The sequence below is a fragment of the Sinohyriopsis cumingii genome, unplaced genomic scaffold, assembly GCF_028554795.1.
Source record: "Sinohyriopsis cumingii isolate HCF-2022 unplaced genomic scaffold, ASM2855479v2 utg002431l, whole genome shotgun sequence".
Lineage (NCBI taxonomy): Eukaryota > Metazoa > Mollusca > Bivalvia > Unionida > Unionidae > Sinohyriopsis > Sinohyriopsis cumingii.
In genome coordinates this window covers 304,281-324,195 of record NW_028316207.1, presented here as the reverse complement: position 1 = coordinate 324,195, position 19,915 = coordinate 304,281, and the positions used below count along the sequence as shown (strand labels likewise).

The following is a 19,915-nucleotide window of genomic DNA, read 5'->3' as shown; positions in this document are numbered from 1 at the left end:
TTGAAGTACTTTCTGTTTTGTATAGAATGCATAAAGTCTTCTTTGTATCAGCATTAGAATGTGGCAAGAACAGGCATGTAGATCCTGCAACGAAGTTCTAACTTTAGTTTTCCTGTTGCTGGGTTTGTAAGGTTGCCAGCTGCTCTCCACTACTCCTCCAAGCTATGTTCACCCCAAGAAGGAATTTCCAGACTTTGGCTTAAGATTACTCCTTAGTCTCAGCGTCAAGGATTTCTTTCTCTTCATGGATCAAATAATCAAATAAAAAAATCTGTTCGCAAGTTTCACCACCGTAAATGAAAATAAAACATTGATTTTAGACTGAAATAAACTATGTAAAAATACATTATATATTTATGTTTTTATGAATAATTTATCACAATTTTAAAATTATCTTGTAATATATTTTAAACTGATATATTTTATCTTGGACTTGAACTTAATTTATGTACATGAAAATGTCACTAATTTATGAAATACAGGACATGAGTACTTTTGAAACACACAATGCAAAGTCAGGACCTTTGCTACTCACTGGCATACACTCTGATACATGTGTCCAAGCATTGTTGAACTTCTTGCAATATTTTTTTAGCATTGGGAGAAAGCACATGTTTTGGAATTTGCCATTAATTGAACAGATAATAAAAGAGCTCTCCTTAAATACTCCTCTTAAAAATCTTTAACAATACTATAACAATTAAACAAGACAACAACAAAAATAATTTTGTGTGTCTGCCAAAGTCATTTCTTAAAGTTGGTCGGTCCATTTTATCTCCCCTCTGCTAAAAGTTGGCCAGGTTTCATCAAAGGCTCAGAATACATCATAGACCCCATTTGAACCCCGTATTACTTTGATAACCTAAGAAAAAATCATGCATTTGGCCTTAAACTCTCTGAATTATAACAGTAAGTTAATCAATTATCAGCTTGCTGAGTGCACATGATATCTGTCCTTGAGCAATCCTAATGTCATTGCTCTACCATGCATCACTGCACCTGTTTTTGTAATATTGGAACATTTTTGGTCCCTTGACAGGTTTCTCAAAACTGTTGATAGAACAAGGAAAAATACTGGGTTTTTTTCTTCAGTTTTTTAAACCAATTCTTTTAACTTTCAAAAGCAACTGATTTTGCCTTAAAAATGGTATAGGAGGTAGATGGCTTTTAAAATGGTATTTTTGACCTACCTCTGGTAGAATCACATGCCTGCAAATGGCTGGCCATATCGACATGGGGTTTCATCAGTCACCACATGGGTTGATGTATCATTGGGCAAGACACTTTACTTAAATTGCCTCAGCACTAAATAACCTACTAGTGTTACTGTGCCATAAAACACCAAACCAAACAAAAAGACTTCTGATTATGTCTGCAAGGTCATTAAAACAGTGCAAGTCTTGCATCAAATATGGCCGCATCAGCAGCTAATTTGAAAATCTTGTTATTGCTGAAGAATATCATAGGTACTTTCAGCACTTGATAGTTAAAGGAAGAAATGGTTTTTATCTTGAATGCAGGAAAATCTTTTTAGCCAGTGGTGTGACAGTCCCTTTGAGGGATTCTTCTTTGCTTGTAATTTCCGATCAGCATGCAAAATTGCCACCAGCATGCCAGTCCAGTGCCAGCTAATTTCACAGCAGACTAATGCAAAGAAGAGTAGAAAGTCTGCCTCACTAGTTGGTTTTGTATGCATATCTAGTAAATTTAATGAACAGATTGTATATTTTACAATAACTAAAAGAAATAATAGAAGGCAGGTGAAAAATAAACAGCAAATTGTTTCTGATGACTACTTATGAATAATTAGTATAGAAGTGCAATCTGCTGCATGAAATGAGATGGGAAAAACAGACATATAGGCTGCATAGAATAGATACTTGCCGGTACTCTACATCTATATGATACCTGATGACAAATGCTACTTCTGATTCCCAATGTCACCATGTGGCAGTATTTTGAATGCCTCAAAGTCTGTTCAGTCTAATCTTATCTCTGTTAGTCAGTAGTGCCATGTGTGAGAGAGGCTCCTCTCAAATGAAGACGAATACAGAAATAGGATGCATTCTGAGACCATGACAGTGCTATTAAATGTTCTTTTGATATGAATACATTTGATTCAGTTCCTGCAATCTACTTTTGAAACTCATTTTTCCTCAGACATAATTTCATGGGCAACTGTACTTTAGACAGCATAGCCTCATCATTGGAGGTGGTGCCTAATTTCGATTCTGTCACTGAATACAAATCACTGGATGAGGATTTTGGTTATCATTCTGTGTTAAAGACTGATTAGCAATGGCAGCATCAGATTCCAATGCCCATCCTCTAGACAAGGTACTGGTATGTATAGATCTGGATTAGCTTGACAGTAAGCAGCTATTCCAGGCCAGTAATCTGTAGCAATATTATGCCATAGCTGTTGTTAAAGTAATCAAAAACCATGAAATGGCTTTTTCACAAAGTCCAGTTAACATTCAAAATGAATAATGTATTTTCAGGCAAAAGTTATACTGAAGAGTGCCAATGTCATCCCAAAGCTCCAAGAAACATTGAACAACATCACCAACCAAGGGGAAAGCACTCTGATGGAGAAATGTTCCTCAGATCTTCAGTCTGTGATAGCAACAGTGTCAGAATGAATGAATATACCTAGCCAATATTAATCAGTGTTATCATTTCTCTCCACACATTTAAAGTATGTGTCAGTAATGACTTGGCAACATTATTCCTAGTCTAATGAAAGCAAAGCCCAAGCTTTAGTAAAAGCTATCAAGTTATCTCCATTTCTTTTCTCTGTGTTTCTTCTACCTCAGCAGTTGTATTCTTGATTCCAATATGTATATTTCTGAGATGAGACCAGATATATATCTGTACTGTACACAGTCACTACAATGATATTCATGGGAGCCATACTAGTGAACTGCCTTACAGATGAGGTGACCTTATTATGTATATTTATTTATTTGTATTGTTTGTTAGCTTTTTCTCCCATGATTATATGTATAACTGTAATAAGTACTGAACCTTAGTACAAAATCAAGTTCATTTATGTTGTAAACAACATAATACATGGTTCATATTTCTTTATGACAGTGGATTAAAGATTCAGATCATTATATTTAAAGGTAAATATGTTTATCTGGGTATGGATCTAGGATACTGGAATTCCACAATAAAAACCTGGTCTACCTGATGTTTACCATATTCTGTGTATTTAAGTTTGGTAACAGATTTTATCTTGTTGACAACTTTGAATTTTCGAAAAATGAACTTGTGACCCTCATCCTGGTTCTACTTTTTCTCTCTTTGTTTTTTTTTTATAATCTTGTTTACTTGAGAAATTACTAATTCTTGAATTTAACATCTGAAGCAGAATCAGTGTTATTGTTATGTTCAGTATTTCTTTTGGGTGGAAAATGAACTTGTGACCCTCATCCTGGTTCTACTTTTTCTCTCTGTTTTTTTTTTTAATAATCTTGTTTACTTGAGAAATTACTAATTCTTGAATTTAACATCTGAAGCAGAATCAGTGTTATTGTTATGTTCAGTATTTCTTTTGGGTGGAAGTATTTATTGAAATTATTATTCACTAGAAATACAAAGTATTCATCTTTAATATTCTTGGATTGAAATATTAATTTAGAATTATAGTAATTTCAGACAAGAACATATTTGGATTATATTATTATGATAAACAGAAAGACTGTTACCACATCAACACACTACAGGACACTGGCACATTAGCATATTCGAGACTACAGGCACATCAACACATTCAGTATTGGAACTTATTTGTAATATCACTGAAATTTTGTTGGAATTTGATAAATTTGGACTTGTGATAAAACTTTTAGGACTATTTGGATTTACTTCGCAATACAGTAAATTCTTTTAAAATTTAAACTTGTCTATTCTAGGGAAATAAATTATTTATTGAAATTATACAATACGGTAACTTGTTGCTTTTCACTTAGATGATCGAGTTGTAACATTATAATAAGGTATTTCATACATATTATTTTATATATTATTATTAAACAATTACATGGATTCCATGACATTAAGCCTGCCATAAATGATACGGACATATGCTGAAGTTCCTTATAGTGAGGGATGTATGTGTGCGTGTGTGTATCTATCTATCAATCTATATATATATATATATATATATATATATATATATATATATATATATATATATATATATATATATATATGGTGTGTGTGTGTGTTACAAAATATATATTGTTTACCTGTGATTTAGTACTGAAATCATGTTAAAGGAGCTTTGATGAATATTTCTGATCATGATAGTCTGACTGTTTCACGTTTCTTTCCACGAATATTGGTAAAATTAAAACATGAATAGACCTCATGTTTTGCTTGTGCCTTGCTTTATTTTTCATTCTATAAATTCCTCTTAATCTAATTTTAAAAATTTACAAAAATGATTTACAGACAGTAAATTTAGAGTTTTCTGAGAAATGCAAAACATGTTAGTGGAGAAAATTTCAGCTGCAGATTTGTTCTTTAGGGACATGATTTTAAAAAAAAAGTAAAACAATGACCAAGTGATTTTACTGTAATCATGACAAAGGCTCATTTGGCAAAAGAAAAAGTTCAAAATCCATGAAAAATTCAGTTTTTTCCTTCTTTTATTGTTCTTATATCTTGGATTTCAGAAACCTCAAATCTGCCCAATGCCGTGTCCATCATGAACCTATCATCATAATCATTACGATTGTCTACATTGGGTCTCTTAGTGAATGAGGGGCCCCGAGTGGCCGAGTGGTCTAAAGCGCTCACTGTTCCGGATCACTGCCATCTCACCTCTGCCTGCGTGGGTTCGAGTCCAAGGCTTGGCTAGCGTGGGTACGTGGGAAAGCCTGCCAGTAGCTTCTCGTAAGAAGCCCATCCAGTTCATGCATTGCTCAAATCGGAGACTTCAGAAGGACCCTTTCTGCTCAGATACTCTTAGGATCCAAGTTTCAATATCATTTGAGTCCGAGGAAAAATCATGACAGGTTTCTTACTCGAGTTATGATCCAGACCTTGAAACTTCACTCCTACCTTTATGCTGATGACTCAGATTCAGGCTGGAAGGGTCACATAAAGCTCAGGGGAGTAGTCCTGCAGGACCTTTGGTCTCAGGAAGAATCTCCCTTTCACACCAACAATCTAGAAAGGTGAGCTGTTTTTCTTCAAGGGTGCATCAACCATACTAGAGACTGGCATGTTTTGGTTGCTACAGACAGCATATCAATTATAGCATACCTCAGATGTCACAGGGGTATTCATACCCATTCTTGCTGCTTAAAAATCAGAAACCTCTGTAATTGGAAAGCTCTGGAGATAGCTCTCACATTTCAGACAAGAAGAATATTCTGGTGAACAACTTGTCCAACTGAGCAGGCATTCCTCATGGACTGGTCTCTACACCAGTTGTTGGCAGAGACACTTCTTCTGTGGGGAAGGCTACTGGTATACTTGTTTGCAACAAGACTGAATAACATGCTTGGTCTTGAAGTATCTCCAGTTTGATACCAGATGGCATGGGAGGCTGACACTTAATCTATCCAACCTTTCAGATTAAACTCTCAGGTTCCTCACAGAGTCCAGACTTCCAAGTCAGGGTTCATATGGACAGCTCCTCAATGGCCCCTGGATTCATGGTTGAGTGATCTTGACCTGTTGGTCAAATATCCCAGGGAATTACAGCTGAATAGGGATCTGCTGTTGCAAGAAAGAGGGTTCCTTGTGCACTGGACTTTTAAAATTTTCCACCTTTATGCCTGGCTCATATCAAATGATCTACCCCATATCTGCCTGGGCCAGTTTTTGAGCAAGCTTGCAATATGCACTACTCAGGCTAGATGGGAATTGTCTTCCAAGGTTGATGATGCCAGACGGAGAATTTTCTTTAACTGGTGCAGTAGGAAATGCATTGATCCTATCTACTCCCCTTTAACTGCAGATGCAAATTCCCAGCCTTTCATTTTTGATGAAACATTTTCAAGTTTTCAACATTAAGGGTTACAGAGCAACCCTCTATAATACTCTAAAGTTCTCTATTGGCTGGAATATAGGGTGGGATCCACATCTTTCAGAACTGATCAGGTATATTTGAGTTCCAGAGATCATTCTCTTGCTGAATAATGCTGAAGCGGAACCTCTTGTGGTCTTTGGTCATTATCTACACTTCCTTATGAATCTTTGAGTGAATATTCCTTTGAGAACTTTACCCTTAAAAACGGTCTTCCTCCTTTCTAGAATTGACAAGGAAGAGGTGTGAAATTCGTGCTTTGTCATGGGTATTGGTCTCATCATTGCCAGCTTGGGTTTGTAGCCAAGAATCTGTTACCTTTGTCGCTCCTGTTTCTATTGAAATCACTAGCATCAGTCATATCTGTGCTGAGATAAACAAGGTCAACACCTTTGCCCACTTTATCTATCTAAATCAGAAGAGTATTTTAAGAAAAAGGGTCATAACCATCTTTTTCTCCCAATAAAAGTTACTTCTGATATTTTGAGTTGGGTTGTTCAGATTATTAAAAGGGCTTATCAATCCAACTGACAGAGATCTCTTTTTCATGAAAATCAAAGCCCACAACATATGGCCTATTATTATATCTTAGGCATTTTTCAGTCATTCTTGTGATCTTGCTTCATTTTGTCATCATTTACCTGTCATCTATCATTTTACTTGTTACAACAAAGTAAGGGTATTCGTGCTTTGGGTCCAACTGTCAGTCCAAAAACTTGTCAAGCCATCCTCCCAGTCTGCAATCAAACATTCTGCCGACAGTAAGGTAAGTTCATTTGATAGTATATCTTAGGCTCTCGGCCAAATTCAGCAACACATTAACAGCAGGTAATGTATTATTGCTACTAAAATGTAGTTTTTGGGAGAGTAAAACAAATTTTAATTGTGTAATACTTCCTGCCAAATTCCCACTTAACTTCCTGCTCCTACAGTCATCGTCCAAAATGGATCATATTCTGATGTCAGAAGTGGACTGAGATATCAGAGTGGGATCATTTTTATTTCCAAAACTTCTTAGTAGCTGGAGGAGGGAACAAATGACTTTGGACTAGGGAATAGTAACAGGAAAAGAAATAGCAATGCAATAAAAGCAAGTATTACATAATTAAAAATAGCTGAATCTCCCTCCCCAAACTGCATTTTAATTATCTAATACTTGCCTGCTATTACATGTATTGCAAAATTCTCTCTTCCTTCCCTGCACTGATGTCCCCAACTTAAAAAGTTCCCCTGTTGTTTTTAAAGCTGATAGGTTCCATTTTAGGCATTATGGGATAGTGGACTACATGCAGGATTAACTTCTGAAATTAAAGAGCTTGACAACATGCACACTACATACATCCAAAACTGAAGGTTTGACAAACTTGCTGCAATGAGCACAGACAATTCTGGGTTTTGCAAAAGCATGCTAGCAAATGTTCGCAAAGACTTTTACTTATTCAGATTACCATCACGACACATTTTTGACCAATTTCAGCAAATCATTACAATTAAAATCATCAAGGGACCAAATGTTTGGAACTACATGTAATTTGTTTGACTCTTGACATAAATTTATATCCACCCAGCTGGTCTGCATAGGGATATTATCCAAAATTGGACAGCAAATTGCCAGCCAAGCAGAGGCACTTAGCAGCGATAGAGCAAACTGCTGATGTCCTTCCATACCTTGACCGATACAAATAAAGATGATATACTGTGTGTTTGAAGTGGAATCTGTTTTCCTGATAAAGAGTCCCTTGAAAGTATAGACACTCACCTGTCTGAAAAGAATTTCAAGAAATTGAAGAGAAGACCATTTCTTCTTTTTAACTTCTTCAAGTTATCTGTAAGCTTTCCAAAATAGTCACTGTGGCATCCATACTGGATGTGAGATCAACACTATTTCATTTAGGACAAACCAGGCAGCATTTGAAGACTGTGAAAACTTTATGTTTATGGGACTTTCCATTTAAAAAAATAGTGACAAGATTTTCAATATGTTCATAGTGGAAGCCATATATATATATATATATATATATATATATATATATATATATATATATATATATATATATATATATATATATGACTTTCCCTTAAAAAGGAGTTGCAGTAACAAGATTTTCAAGATGGTTGCCATGTTGGCACCATTTTTATTTAGGACCAACTAGCTGTCATAAGAAATCTTGATGTCAAAACATCCATGCTAATAGGACATTTTACACAGGAGAAGCTATAACATTTTTAAAATTGCTGCTGTGAGGTCATATTGGATGCTGTTTGGCAGCATGTTCTTTCAGGACTAACTAGACATCAATGGAAGTCTTTTAGTGAATACCCGATGTCGATATGACCATTAATTTAAAAGCAGTGATAAGTTTTTCAAGATGGTAGCAATGGTGACCACATTGGATGTCTGAACAACATCATTTTCGTTTAGGAATAACTAGACCTTGGTATGAATTTGTGTGCAAGCTTCATGGCAATCCTCCAAGTAGTTTAAGAGTAGCAATAGCAAACTATTTTCCCACCTGTGACCATGACCTTTGACTAAAAAACCAACAGATACCTTCTGAATCTTAAATGCAAGCCATTCATAAACATTAGTCAAATATTTGGTGTACAAACCTGTGACACTGACCACTTGAGCTGAAATCACTTGGTTTTTTGTTTGCCCCAAGTGTAAGGTACAAAGTTTGGTAATGGTTGATGGTAAATAACTCCAGTCATTATCCAGAAACTGAACATGGAACACACAGATATATGGATAGACAGCATCATAATGTATTATCTGGCAAGAAGATAAAAACTTGCGTAATGCTTTGAAAATCTGTTCGGGTCATGTACATATGCATAGAAACTTTCCTGCAGAATTTGGCTCTACCTTGAGTGGCTTTTGCTCAGTTGTGCCAATTTCAGGACATACTTACAGATGAGTGGACTGATGGACCAAATAAAGATGCCGTAACTTGCACTAAGAACATAAAAACCACAAGACATTCACTAGTAAAGACAGAATATTAATGGGTCACTTGGAGAAAGAGAGGAGTAAATGCTGACATGTTATAATTAAGGCAAATTTTGCATTCTTGGCATGCTGAAGCACAGTTAAATGGACAAGGCCAGCTCTTTCACCTAAATGACCCCCCAACATGACCAACGGGTCTTACAAATCTGTTTGCATCTACTACAAGGCCCAAGCTCTGCATTCTTCAAACATTTAAGGCACAAAATGTCAGTTCAAGCTCAAAAGCAAAATAAATTTTTACGATTCTTGGAGCAAATTTTCCTTAATGAAGTTTATTATGCAAATAATGGAATCTTCATTTTGAAGATAAAGAGCTCCTCAAATGACGCATGTCAGCACTCTCTGCAGATAAAGAAGGGCTTAAAATAAGAAATGGCAACAATAAACAACAAATTTAAAATTTATTGCATAGTGCTAACAAAGAACTTCAATGGAAATACACATCATGTCATAAATTTAACTACCCAAGCACATTAACAAGAAGAACCAAAATCTAAAACAACCATAAGTGCTCACTGTCTTTTGGTGCATTTTCTGGAATTGGCATCTGCTATTGCCACTAATATTTCAAATAATGAATTTAACCACCTTTTTACTCACTTTTGACACAATTTCTCTGCAAAATGAGTTTTTATATTAGCCTGCTCTGACCATATTAGGGCTGTCATAAGTAAAGACAGTATAAACTATAGTTTAAAAACTGCACTTGAATGAAATCTTTTCATTTCTTGGATAACAAGTGGAGTAAGGAGAAAGATATGTCAACTTCAATGAAACTAAATATCACTCAGTAAAATTAACTGCCCATCCACACAAAAAGAATAAAAAGAATTCCACATAACTCTAAAACAACAATAATAGGTGTTCACTGTCTGTTGATGCATAATTATTCTGAAGCTGGCATCTGCTATTGCCACCACTATTCCATATTCACTCATCTGACCCAATTTCACAGCAAAGTGAGTTTTTATATTGCCATGCTTACCATACTTTTGACAATATTGGGTGTCAACACTATAAAATAACTAGTTTTAAAAAACTATTCTTTGAATGACTTTTTTTATTCTCTTAAAAAATGTGAAGATGAAAAAACAAAATTCCATTAGTTTGATTACAAAAGAATTGCCAATCCTTAAAAGACCTTTTCAGTAATGCAGTTATTATTTTTCCATAAGTGTGACCACATGTGGTATTAAATAATGAAATATGCACTGCTATTGTCTACTTGGAAAATCTGCATTTGAAAAGTTTAAAACTGGCAATATCATGTTCAACCAAAAAGTTCGTAAAGAGCACTTCTGCCCCAATAATCTCCATTTCAGTTTCTGAACCTGCATGGAGAGGTAAATGACTTCTTGCTTGACCTCTCAACTTAATGTAATCTTTATGTTTTAAATCATATGGTGGCAACAATCATCTCCCCTACTGTAAGCAATAAAATTGACAACACATTTTGTCCAATAAATGTAACCATCCCTTTTCCTTTTTCCCGTGCACTGCCAAGTATTTAAAAGCTGTGTTTTAAACTTCTGCTTGAACTTTTCATGATCCACTTCATATTCAACATGTTTCATTTGCATTTCAGCTTCTCTAGACTATGCAAATGTTTGATCATGCAGGTGGTTTACAGGTACATTGGTATATTGAAGCCTCTAAGGTATTCTGTGTAAAGTTAGTATGGTTCCCTGACTAACTCCTCTCAGTCTAAACTAAGATCTGAACAAAACCCAGACAAAACAATATCTGGATTTGACCACAGCAAGCATATTTTCAATATTTGTTGCTAATGTTCAATAAATCTGCAATTTGCGGGTCACTTCAGTAAACCTTTCAGTAAAATCATAAAGGTTGGCAGGTGTATTACAATGGCAACAAGTTTCTTATCCTCTAAATATAACACAGAAACTATTGTAAATCACATTAATTTAGTGAGCAAAAAATTACTTAAAATATATTTGTTTGCCAAAAAACAGTAATGATACAAGCAACAGTTATTAAACTTTAATTTTTCTCACATGCTAAACTGACAATGATTTAATGATATTAAAATAGTATAATATGCAGTATTCCATAACAATTTAGGGCTGTTCCATTTAAACATACATGGTACAAAGAGAAGGCAGTTTTTAAAAAAAAAATATACCAGGGTACCCTTGATTACTTAAAGAGTTTTATATGAAAATGATACAAAATTCTAAATTGCATATATGGATGACTAGTCCATGTTAAAGGTACCTTCCCTGATCCCTAGCATGTTTAATGGAATAGCCCTTACCATGAAAGGGTGAATAATGAGTGAATGACCATATAGTCTTGCCAGTAGACAGAAATGAACAAAACACCCAACAAGTAGTGTTTTTTTTCTTCTTCTACTGGCAGTGAAAGAAACAAAATGTTTATGTTCTCCCTTACAGGCAAAATATAATTTCAGGGTTATAATAAACATTTAGTGCACAGAAATATAAATGCTAACAACAATATGTCTACAAACATTTGTATAAAAACGTATTACATATAGATTAAAAAAAGGCAGAATTTAAGTATGAAATATCCTCAGAGGATACAAGTAAAAACAAGGTATAAAAAACAACTCATAAATGTGAAGTAAAATAAAATGCAGGTAACTGAAAGTAAAGAAAAAGGAGAGCACTGAGCATGCACATAGTAAATATCAATGTGTAAAATAGATTACAAATATAACCCACAATGTGACTGAGTTTTGGCAGCAAGATACTATTTATCACATGTTATCCTTCATAAAATCACCCTATAAATTATAGACCAGAGAGTACATGTCAGAAAGTGCTAAACAAAAACTATTGGCTAGAAAACTAAAAGTCTTTTCTTGCTTACATGAAATACAGGTACTTATGCCTTGGGAACTGTTCTATAAAGAGAACATTTAAATCCAGGCTTAATTTCATGCAGCTATTTGATACACAAGTTGGTGATCACATAAATAAGGTTTAATAATTATCAAATCAATCTAATCATAATTAATATAAATCTGCTATCCATTTTTATGCATACCTATAGTTACAGCATAATTGACAATGGTTATGATTACACTCACAGTACCTGAGATGCAAAATTATCTTTACATTAATGCACACCAACTATGAGGGTACAGCATTAATGTAGCAGGAAGAAGTCTATTTGACAGAAACCTAGATGCATTCCTCGACACCAACAATGCCATCTTATAGACACTAAATACTAATACCTCCCTGTCACTCTTATTAGTGTCAACTCATGATAAACGAAATTGCAGGACAGATGATAAAACTGAAACCAACAAACCTTACACATCTCTGTGTAATGAAATGATTAGTCCATGATCTCCAATCATACTGTGCACACTGTAAAATAAACAAAATTATGGGACATTGCACATCATACACCAAGCACATTTAATTCACATCTAAACAATGTTTAAAGAACAAAGAACAATGACTTTTCCAATAGCCAGTACCTTGGGAATCTAATGAAGTAAGGTCAACAATGTTCTAATCCAAAGATCAGACATCAGTCTGTTGATGGGTGACACTGCCTACGTAAAAGTCAAATTATTGCTAACCCAATCGTGGGACAGAGTTTACTGGTCTTACTTAGTAACCAAGAATCCACGAAAATTTGTGATCTACAAATGTCAAAAGCTTGATTATTTGTCTTCATGTCTACTCATGCACATAACCTCATTTTGTTCATGTCTGGTAATACTCTGTTCCCATATGAATGCGTTTCCTATATAAAATATTTATGTTGAGATTCCAGCTCATTCAAGGTCTCATCAATATGCTGGGCAATCAGGGGTCATAACTCTTCCATATGTTAATGAGGAACGCTTGAAATTAAACTCAATCAAATTCTCATCAGTATAAAGCTGCATGACAAATCTCATTGAAATCCAACCATTGTTAGTAAAGTTATGCTGCAGAAACCAGTCAGGAGATCAGGGGCCATAACTATTCCACGTGATCCTATGGAATGCTAGAAATCAACTCACTTAAAGTCTCATCAATATGAAGCCAAATGCAAATTATCATTGATATTTAACAAATTTGGGTGAAATCATATGGCTGAAAATGATGTCAGGAGGAAAAGTCTTGTCTTATTGTGAAGTTACGAGTTTTCACAAAAATTTTTAAAACTGACCTGTACAACAGCTAACACTGAGTTTATGGCACAACAACTGCTACCAGATGATATCATGCTTGCTATATCTTGCATTTGTCTTTTTTAAAAAAAAGAGAAAACACAAATAAAGTACCAACAACGTTTTGTTTCAAACAAACACCAAAACTGATACCAAGCAACTTAAAATTATTCAGTATGATACATCAATTGTCAAAATATCATGGCAATTTGATTTTATAAAAAAGAAAATAACAGCTGATAAACATCTTAAACATTTAGGTAACAGACCTGCCAATCTTAAAAAGACCTCAGTAAAGGCAGTTAAAATGTTTCTGTAAATCAGACTAATTTTCAGTAAGGTTTAGTGAATATCATGTATTGCTAATGTCAACTTGATAAACATGCATCTGAAAAGTTGTGTGGTATGATTAAATGAAGGGAACATAACATTCACCTTAAACATTAATAAAGTATATTTCTGCCCAAATGATCACCAGTTCAGTATCAGAAAATGAAGTTCCAAACTCCATGGTCAATAAATTTTGAATGCTTGTTTATAAAAATTACATGTTACCTTTGCTACGTTTTTTCAAACTCATCAAAGTATCTGAATATTGTATTTTAAACTTCTGTGTCAATTGTTGGGACTTTTTAAGAGTCTTTTTTTCCCCTTCACCTTTAGCTCTTTACCTCATGTGAGTGCCTTTGAATGCCTCTACTCCATTTGCATACAAGCACCTTTGGATGCCTCTACCCGATTCACATACAAGCGCCTTTGGATGCCTGCTGTAAACATCAGCCATTAGATACCTCATTCATTGCTGTGAATGATGATTACATCAGATCACATGGTCGCTGTTTATGCACTGGTCAAAATCTGCTATTTAAAATATCTGGGTTGTATTCTCCACTCTCCAAAATGGAGGTCACGGATTTCATTCAGTACTTATGGAGTTTACATGATTAGAATCACAACTATGAAAGCTTCAATAACTTAGGTAAAGGCTCTGATATTGATGTAGGTAGCAATTAGTTATTATAAATTACCAAATTCAGATGACTTAGTGATGTAGATATAGACAAAGAACTTGTAAATTTTGAGTATGAGAAATGTCAGCTACGGTTGGTCATGCTGCTTCACTGACTTGACGGTGAACGAGTTCTCTCAAGATTTTAAAGCACATAAAAAATTCTTCCGTGAAAAATAATTACACAGCTACAATGATCGGACTTTACTCTTACATTTTTCCATACATAATAGATGTGTACCAAAAATGAAAAATGGTTCAAATTGCTGTTAAACATAACATACACTACACTGCTTAACAGTTAACAGGCAGGCCTATGTGTATAGAGTCAAATAGGCAACAGGTGTTCTATTTATAGTGCACTGCACTGGGTAACTTTGCTACATGTGTATCGAAGGGCTAAAAAGCTATACACTCTATGAGGTAAAGAGTTAATGTGTTTACGTTTTCCAGATAAAAATTCCAGACAATGCAAAATGATGATTATTCTGGCAGTGTACATGAAAATGGGTTGACTAAAACCTCCAAGTTAGTCTGGTTCCCTGGCAAACTTCTATGAGTCTAAAACTCAGATCCAAGCCAAACCCAAACAAGGCAATATCGAGATTTGACCACATTATTGCTATTGCTTGTTCATAAATCCATAATTTCAGTAAGCTGGCAGGTCTGAGATAATGGCAAGACATGATTTTGTAACACTCCTAAATAAAGACCATCTTTTGAGCAAACAGTCAAGTCTACTCAATCTGACATAAAGCATTCCCATTAGCATTCCAATTTGACTCGAATAAATGGCTATGATTGTGAATGAAACGCAGGAAAACATGACTGCATTAGGAATCTAAATCAATAAGACTAGTTGTCACTGTTTTAAATGTTTGAATATCACAAATCAGCCATTTTTATGTAAGCTTTCAGCTTATTTGGGAGAGGTAGGAATTGCACACTGCTGAGGACTTTGTCCCCAAGACACTGTCTGATCAAGATTCTTGACAGCTGCTGGAGCTTGCAAGGGTTTCTTTTGTAGGTGTCCAGCCAGCATACAGTCTCTTCATCATCAGGTTGAAATTCTGACGTCAGCAGCCAATGGGGAAATGAAATAAGACCAGACAATAGCACTAGCTTCAGCAAATAAAGGTTCCCACTGAAACAGAATCAATTTGTATTCATCAGGTTTGACAATGTAGATCACAGAATTTTATGAAGCACAAAATTTTAATGAATCTGGTGAGGAATCTATGTCTGCGAAACCAATTTTTGTTGGTGCTAAAGGCGATATGAACATTTAGAACAGTTACTTCTAAATTGAGTGTATTTACACGAATTTAATGACACTAGAATATTATGATTCATAATAACTGTACATGCAAATTTATTAGAGAAAAGGAACTAAAAGAAAGAACATACACACTAGATCATGAAAAGTTGGTCAATGTGACCTACTTTAGGTGACTGTAAGAAATACTTCTTAGACTCAAAAATGTATCCTTCAAGTTTCATTAATGGAGCAAAATGCAAACAATACTATTGTTGGCAATAAGAACAACTTGTCACAAAAATGAACCGCACATTGTGCCTATGCTTCAAAATCAATGAGCAGAGAGTACAGAAATGCCGTATTTCAACTTGTGCTGACAATCCTACAAAAGAAACTGGAGATAAAGATATTTTGAACTGAAGACTTATTTCCAGTATGCTGAAAGAACAAGAAATCAAGGTTATGAAACACAATTTACCTTCCACCTCCTCTCGTTTGCTAAATGTAACAAAAGTCACCGAATCAAGAAGCCTCACATATAACACTGGACACATTTATGACTTCCTTAATGTGAGTGACTACTGTCTATACCTATGATCATATTCAGGACATGAGTGAATGGTATCAAAATTTTACATAAACCAAACTGCAAGTATATCAATGAGGTGAACATACCTTAACAGGTTTTTCACATCTCTGTTCTTTGGTAAACACAGTGAAGGACAACCTCGCACAAGGACTTCAAAAGTTGAGGTAAAATCTCTCTCCAGCACAACAGATAAACTGCTGCGGCTGAAATTAAGATATGTTGTGTGAGGCTGAAATTAAGATATGTTGTGTAAGTAATAACTTATTTTCTCTTGTGAACTCTACAAGATGGTATACTTTAGTACATATAATGTAATATATTGAGGTTCACAAATGAGTGTCCATTTGACATTCAATGTATTATAATTGCAATGCCAGTAATTGGTAAAGGAAAGTAACATTTCCATTGGTCAGAATGTTACCACGTGATCAAAATGAATTGCATTTATTTCTGTATGAATTGTAAGAAAAACTACTTTTCTAAGAATACCCACTTCTATAAATAGAGTCACGTGTACAGCATAAGATAAACACTGCCAGTGAAGGCAAATAGGAAGTAAGCATTAAAGGAAAAGAACTTTCTTAAAATTTAAAAAAAAAAAAAATTGAATAAATTTGGCTTCCACTGGTTGAAGGACTGGTATTAGGATGACCTTATTACGATCAAGCAGGACAATACCAAGTGCTATAAATAGCCACGTAACAGAAAACCCCAAACATGTATTACTACGCTCAATTAAGATTTATGTTTTTTAATGATGCAAACAAAATAACAAAATGAATAATTGAAATTTAAATTATAAGAGTTTAATGTTTTTTTCAGGCATTATTTGCTGTGTGAATCGGCAACTGACAGTTATTACCATGATAAACTCAGAAAAAATAATGTTAAACTCTTAAAAGTTGAATAGTATGATATGCCATGAGCTGCCTACAGTGAGTGGCATATTTCATTTTTAACCAATTTCATAAATTTCAAGTCAAACGAGCATGTTTAAGATGCAATTTATCACCTAAAGTTTGCAATACTCAATTACGTTGCTACATAACACTGCAACAGCGTGATGAATAATTTTTATAATATAACGTCCCACTAATAATAATGGTGAGCATTATGAGATAGACTGAATATTTTCAAGGACATTCTTTTGTTTTTGTTCTTTTTGCAACTTTAAAATAACATGTTTAATGGGTTCATAATGTAAAGGTTTATGGCTAATGATCTAACCTGGGATAAATTACTTTCAAATGTAATTGATTAAATTAAAACTACTAACTTTTGGACTGAATAACTGATTAAATTACATTACTTTTTCAATATATTCTTTTTACAAAATTACAAAAATATATTTGTATGTAATACTGATTTTAAGAGTGAAAGAGTAATATCTCCAGCATATCTTCATAAATAAAAGTATATTTGAAAGAAACACACACACACATACCTTTTCTTTCCCATAGCTTTACTGTATTCCAAACCGTGTTCAAACAGAATTTCCAGGATATCAGATCTTCCTGACTCAACTGCAAAATTCATGACAGATATCCCAGACTGGTTCCTGAGTTTTAAATTAGCACCCACTGAAACAACAAACTAATCATACATATCTATTCAGAATTCTAAGAGCCATATATTATATGCTCTTCATACAAAGAGTACACTGCAAGTTAAATTACCAACTACTGGAAAAGTGTGTGGCGATGTTAATATAACATTACCTTCTCCCATTCCGGTACTGGTATTGACCAGTGTTCAGTAATATTTAAATTCTATTTGTACATATTTACTATAAATGCTATTTATCTGCACTTGCATTTAAAGTTAACATTATATCTGTGTAAAACAAGGTTTAATGAACTGGGTATACTGAAATTTCACTGGCATAATTTTGCCCTTTATCCTTATAATTTCATCTATTAACATTTCTTTTTTAATCTTGAGACATTCATTCATGGGATGATTATTCTTTTCCTCAATTATCTATATTATTTTTTAATTATTTTAAATGATTTCATCCAACTGTTGCCAAATAAAAATTCTACAAAAAGTTCTTGCTTTGTCATTCCAGATAGCACAGGTCACAACTTTTGTACCTTCACTTTCATTTACGAAATCTTTCTTTCACTAATTCTTTAAGATTTCGTGAAAATGTATCATAAGCAGGTATATAAATTATATAAGAAATAATCAAATAAATAATTAGAAAATTGAAACATAATTACATTAATTGATCAATAAATAAATGTATGCTTAGTACCCCAATGAATGTAAATTATTTAATGTAATGAAGACCTAATAGTTATGAACTATTTATATTTCCTATCAACAAATGTTAACTTATTCATAATATTTTTAGCAATATTGCAAGAATGATTTCAGTGAGCAAGATAGATATAAAAAAGTTAATAATGTCACTTTCTTCATGACTGATTCTTTCTCTCATTTTTTTAATTATCAGATTAATATAATGATCATATTCAGTACTGATCAAAATATTTAATTAGAAATTAAAAGTCAAATATTCATTTTATTATTTATATGTGAACATGTCTACTTTTAATGTACCTACCTTGAGTACTACTCAATTTTGTGATGGGCCTGCAAGGTCTAAGGTCACTTGGTGGCCATAATATGTACATATGCTACGGTCACTTGGTGGCCATAATATGTAGATATGCACTAAATGAAGTCAAGCGAAGCAGGACACCTGACAAAAGCCATGGACAAACAATGCAGCGCTGTGTGGGGACACTTTCAATTGTGTTCACATGGACAGAAAGAGAACCGATGAAAACTCTGTCAACAGACAGAATAATGGCCATCACCAACTCATTACACTATTCCCAAACATCTTGAGAGGAAATCAGAAAATTTTGTTTCCTTGAAATCTTGAAAGTTGTTCAAGAACTTCAGTACACAAAAAATTTACTGTCATGGTTTTGTTTTCCAGAATGCTTCTTTTGCATTCAAATGAAAATAAGTGGAGGATCTAAATTTATTATTTTATTTTGAGAAATAAACATACCTATCCAGGCTGAGTCTTTTTTTATTGAGTTTGCTTTTTGAGAATCACCTGGTAATGTTAAAATCACAATCAGATATTTATGATTATTATTAAATACCTTATTATTAATGCGAATTCTGAACAATCAAAACTGTAATGGTTAAACATACCTTCTGAATTGTAAAAGCTGTGTAAACTCAGAAAAGTTCACTTGACTGGGTCCAGCTAGCAAGAAATTTCTCAACCTGAGTACAACTATCCATGATCTGCTGGTCAAACAAAAAATTGTTTTTGCCTATAATACTTTAAGTCAAGTTGCTGAGTACATACTCATATTGAGATGTGTTGTGAAAAAAGAGCTAGGCTTGGACAGGCTAAATGTTTCACCAATGTAAGAAAAACAATTCTGAATAACCCAGTGCTTTCTGGTTTCATTGGCTGTCACTATTTACACAGATACAACAATTGCAGCTTCCACAAAAATGAATAGGTCTGTATTTCAGCACATACACACACACACACACACACACAATCTTTTAAGAGTTTTTTTCTCTCAAAATTTCATCCACTCAGGAGAAGGATTATGAAGCTTAGTTATTTAGCAACCTGAAAGACAAGTTTATATACAAGTCAGAGGGCTCACAAATGTTTACAGATGTGGGTTGAAATTTCTGTCTCTGTGACATCTGACTCAAGTCAGTGGTGGCAATGGTAAATATTTCATGATGATGTCATAGGTTTATTTATTACTTTATGTGCAAACCATCAACAAAGTGTGGTCAAGGAACTTATCTGCAAAACCCACTTTTCTCTGAGCCATAATGTTCCTGACCTTTGACATTT

The 19,915-nt window shown here is 34.1% G+C and overlaps 2 protein-coding genes across 3 annotated transcripts in view; one reads left to right on the top strand and one right to left on the bottom strand.

Annotated features, from left to right (window-relative positions):
• The window catches only part of LOC149770744 (rotatin-like), a 76,127-nt gene extending 71,749 nt beyond the window's left edge, over positions 1-4,378 (top strand). The window contains exon 24 of the mRNA XM_089949173.1: positions 2,502-4,378. Within this exon, the coding sequence (XP_089805299.1) occupies positions 2,502-2,642 (141 nt within the window). The 3' untranslated portion in view covers positions 2,643-4,378. The remainder of the gene's footprint in view (positions 1-2,501) is intronic.
• Positions 4,379-9,444: 5,066 nt separating this feature from the next.
• The window catches only part of LOC149770743 (uncharacterized), a 33,041-nt gene continuing 22,570 nt past the window's right edge, over positions 9,445-19,915 (bottom strand). For both annotated transcript variants that reach the window (XM_089949174.1, XM_089949175.1), the window contains 3 exons: positions 17,513-17,648; positions 16,155-16,271; positions 9,445-15,365 (listed from right to left, as the gene is read on the bottom strand). In XM_089949174.1, the coding sequence (XP_089805300.1) occupies positions 15,107-15,365; positions 16,155-16,271; positions 17,513-17,648 (512 nt within the window). In that variant the 3' untranslated portion in view covers positions 9,445-15,106. The remainder of the gene's footprint in view (positions 15,366-16,154; positions 16,272-17,512; positions 17,649-19,915) is intronic.